The sequence below is a fragment of the Anarrhichthys ocellatus genome, unplaced genomic scaffold (genome assembly GCF_004355925.1).
Source record: "Anarrhichthys ocellatus isolate YVR2014 unplaced genomic scaffold, GSC_Weel_1.0 scaffold65, whole genome shotgun sequence".
Classification (NCBI taxonomy): domain Eukaryota; kingdom Metazoa; phylum Chordata; class Actinopteri; order Perciformes; family Anarhichadidae; genus Anarrhichthys; species Anarrhichthys ocellatus.
In genome coordinates, this window is record NW_022280095.1 from 1,232,811 (window position 1) to 1,234,904 (window position 2,094).

Below are 2,094 nucleotides of genomic sequence, written 5' to 3' on the forward strand. Positions count from 1 at the left end.
GGGGGGGGGAAAGGATATACAGTACAAGAGGACTCCCAGATACTTTTTTAGCATCACTAGAAAGTCAGTTAGGAGGGATGAGAGACTGTGTGTGTTTACTGGCAGGGGGTATGAAAGTGAGGAGAGGTGAGAGATGGTGCTGTCATGGTCAGGGGGCGTGGGAGGTCACATGCATGTGTTTTTGATGTCTGTAACCCACTTTCCCCTCCATACTCCCCCACTTCCCCCCTTTTTCTGTCTGAGGGGCGCCTGATAAACAACTGAATCCCCAACAAGCCCCCTGGCTGGGCACACCCCTCCCCCCCCTCTACATATAGACTAGCCTTCTGTAAACTGCCTGGCGTAAACACGGGCCATCTATAACTGTATTGTGACAGCTCAACACACACACACGCATGCAGGCAGGTTTAATTAGCAGCTGTAAAAAAGGTGAATCAATTATCAGAGATAAAAGGACAAAAGTATAAAATAAAGACAAGCTGAAGGACAGAAGAAAGAGAAGACACACACACACACACACACACACAACCACGTTGGCCCTCACCATTTCATTAATGGATATGGTGATTCGTTTTGCTGGTCATGCCTTTCCATGTCTGTGGGCTCTCCTTGAGATGATTTGCTGTGTATGATAGCCATGCTCTTGAACCCGTCTAGACGGGATACAAGGAGAAACGGGGCAAAGGATGAAATAGAGTAGATGGGTACGTTATTGAATGTAATTAGCTCAAGAGGGAGGTGTTTGTCATAAAGGACATGTTCTGTGGCTTTTATGAGGAGACTGCAAGCTTATTCCCCAATGACACAATAGGGGCGGAGAAACACAGAAAGGAGATGCCGGTTTTTTTTTTTTACAGAACATTTGTGAATCTGTTCTCCTCAGTGTTAAATCTACATCAGAGCCCGACTTTATTCTTCCTCAGCCTCCTCTCTACATTTGTCGCTTCTCATGTGTGTTTAGCTGCGACTAAACTCTGTTGCGAATGGGGCAATATCAACTGTCCATTTGGCCTTGGCGCCTTCTCATCAGAACATTTGCTTTTCCCCTAGTTTATGATGGTTCAGTAACCCCTCCAGCTCTCACACACACACACATACCTCCCCCCTGCAGCCTCAGGGCCCTATAGCGCCTGGGTTGCCCCACATTGGGAGCAGCTGTGAGGGAGAGGTCAGTGTCGAGTTGTATACCCTGCAATGGAGACTGAGCAGCTTGTCACCTGTTACACTTCAACTCTCTGAAAACCTCTCTCGAAGACTCGGCAGTGCTCTCTTGGGTATAATTCACAATATCATACAGAGCGAGAGCCAAACTTTAGCTGCCAAGTCAGTCCTTTGTCTAAAATGAGTCCCTCAATTTCTCCAGGTGGCAGTGAAGGTAATTGACAAGCGGAAGGCCAAGAAGGACTCATATGTGACCAAGAACCTGCGGAGGGAGGGCCACATCCAGCAGATGATCCGCCATCCCAACATCACACAGCTGCTGGACATCCTGGAGACGGACAACAGCTACTACCTGGTGATGGAGCTGTGTCCCGGCGGGAACCTCATGAACTGTATCTACGACAAGAAGCGTCTGGAAGAGCGGGAGACTCAGAAATACATCCGGCAGTTGGTGCTGGCCGTTGAGCACCTGCACAGGGCGGGAGTGGTGCACAGGTAAAAAAAAATAAAATTAAAAAAAACACCCACACAGAGGTAAACACACGTACATACACTGCTCTCCAACGTTAGAGTATAATTTGTATAAATGCCTCAGAAAATAATTTCCATGCGCTGTGTACAGACTTTGCTCCTACAAATATTGTTAAATCTTATGATAAAATGTTTGATTTCATTTAGGAGAGAAAAAAAAACTAAACTGCTTCTAAATCAAATTTTAGATATAAATTTCACAAAGCCCTTCCCGGGAATATTCAATTATTTGCCGGTTAGAGCCTGGGAACTACATTTCTATCATGGCGACATGGCCTATGTCGATAACTGTATAACAGGATTTCTAAGACTGAGGAGGGATCTGGAGGCACACAATAAACCCTGAAAATCAGCCAGCGTGACACACATTGGGAGGGGCTTGGGGGGGGGGGGGGGGGGGGG

At 46.9% G+C, this 2,094-nt stretch overlaps 1 protein-coding gene across 1 annotated transcript in view; it reads left to right on the forward strand.

Moving 5' to 3' along the window:
• hunk (hormonally up-regulated Neu-associated kinase) overlaps window positions 1–2,094 on the forward strand; it is a 9,822-nt gene that overhangs the window by 1,832 nt on the left and 5,896 nt on the right. The window contains exon 2 of the mRNA XM_031872730.1: window positions 1,364–1,656. Within this exon, the coding sequence (XP_031728590.1) occupies window positions 1,364–1,656 (293 nt within the window). The remainder of the gene's footprint in view (window positions 1–1,363; window positions 1,657–2,094) is intronic.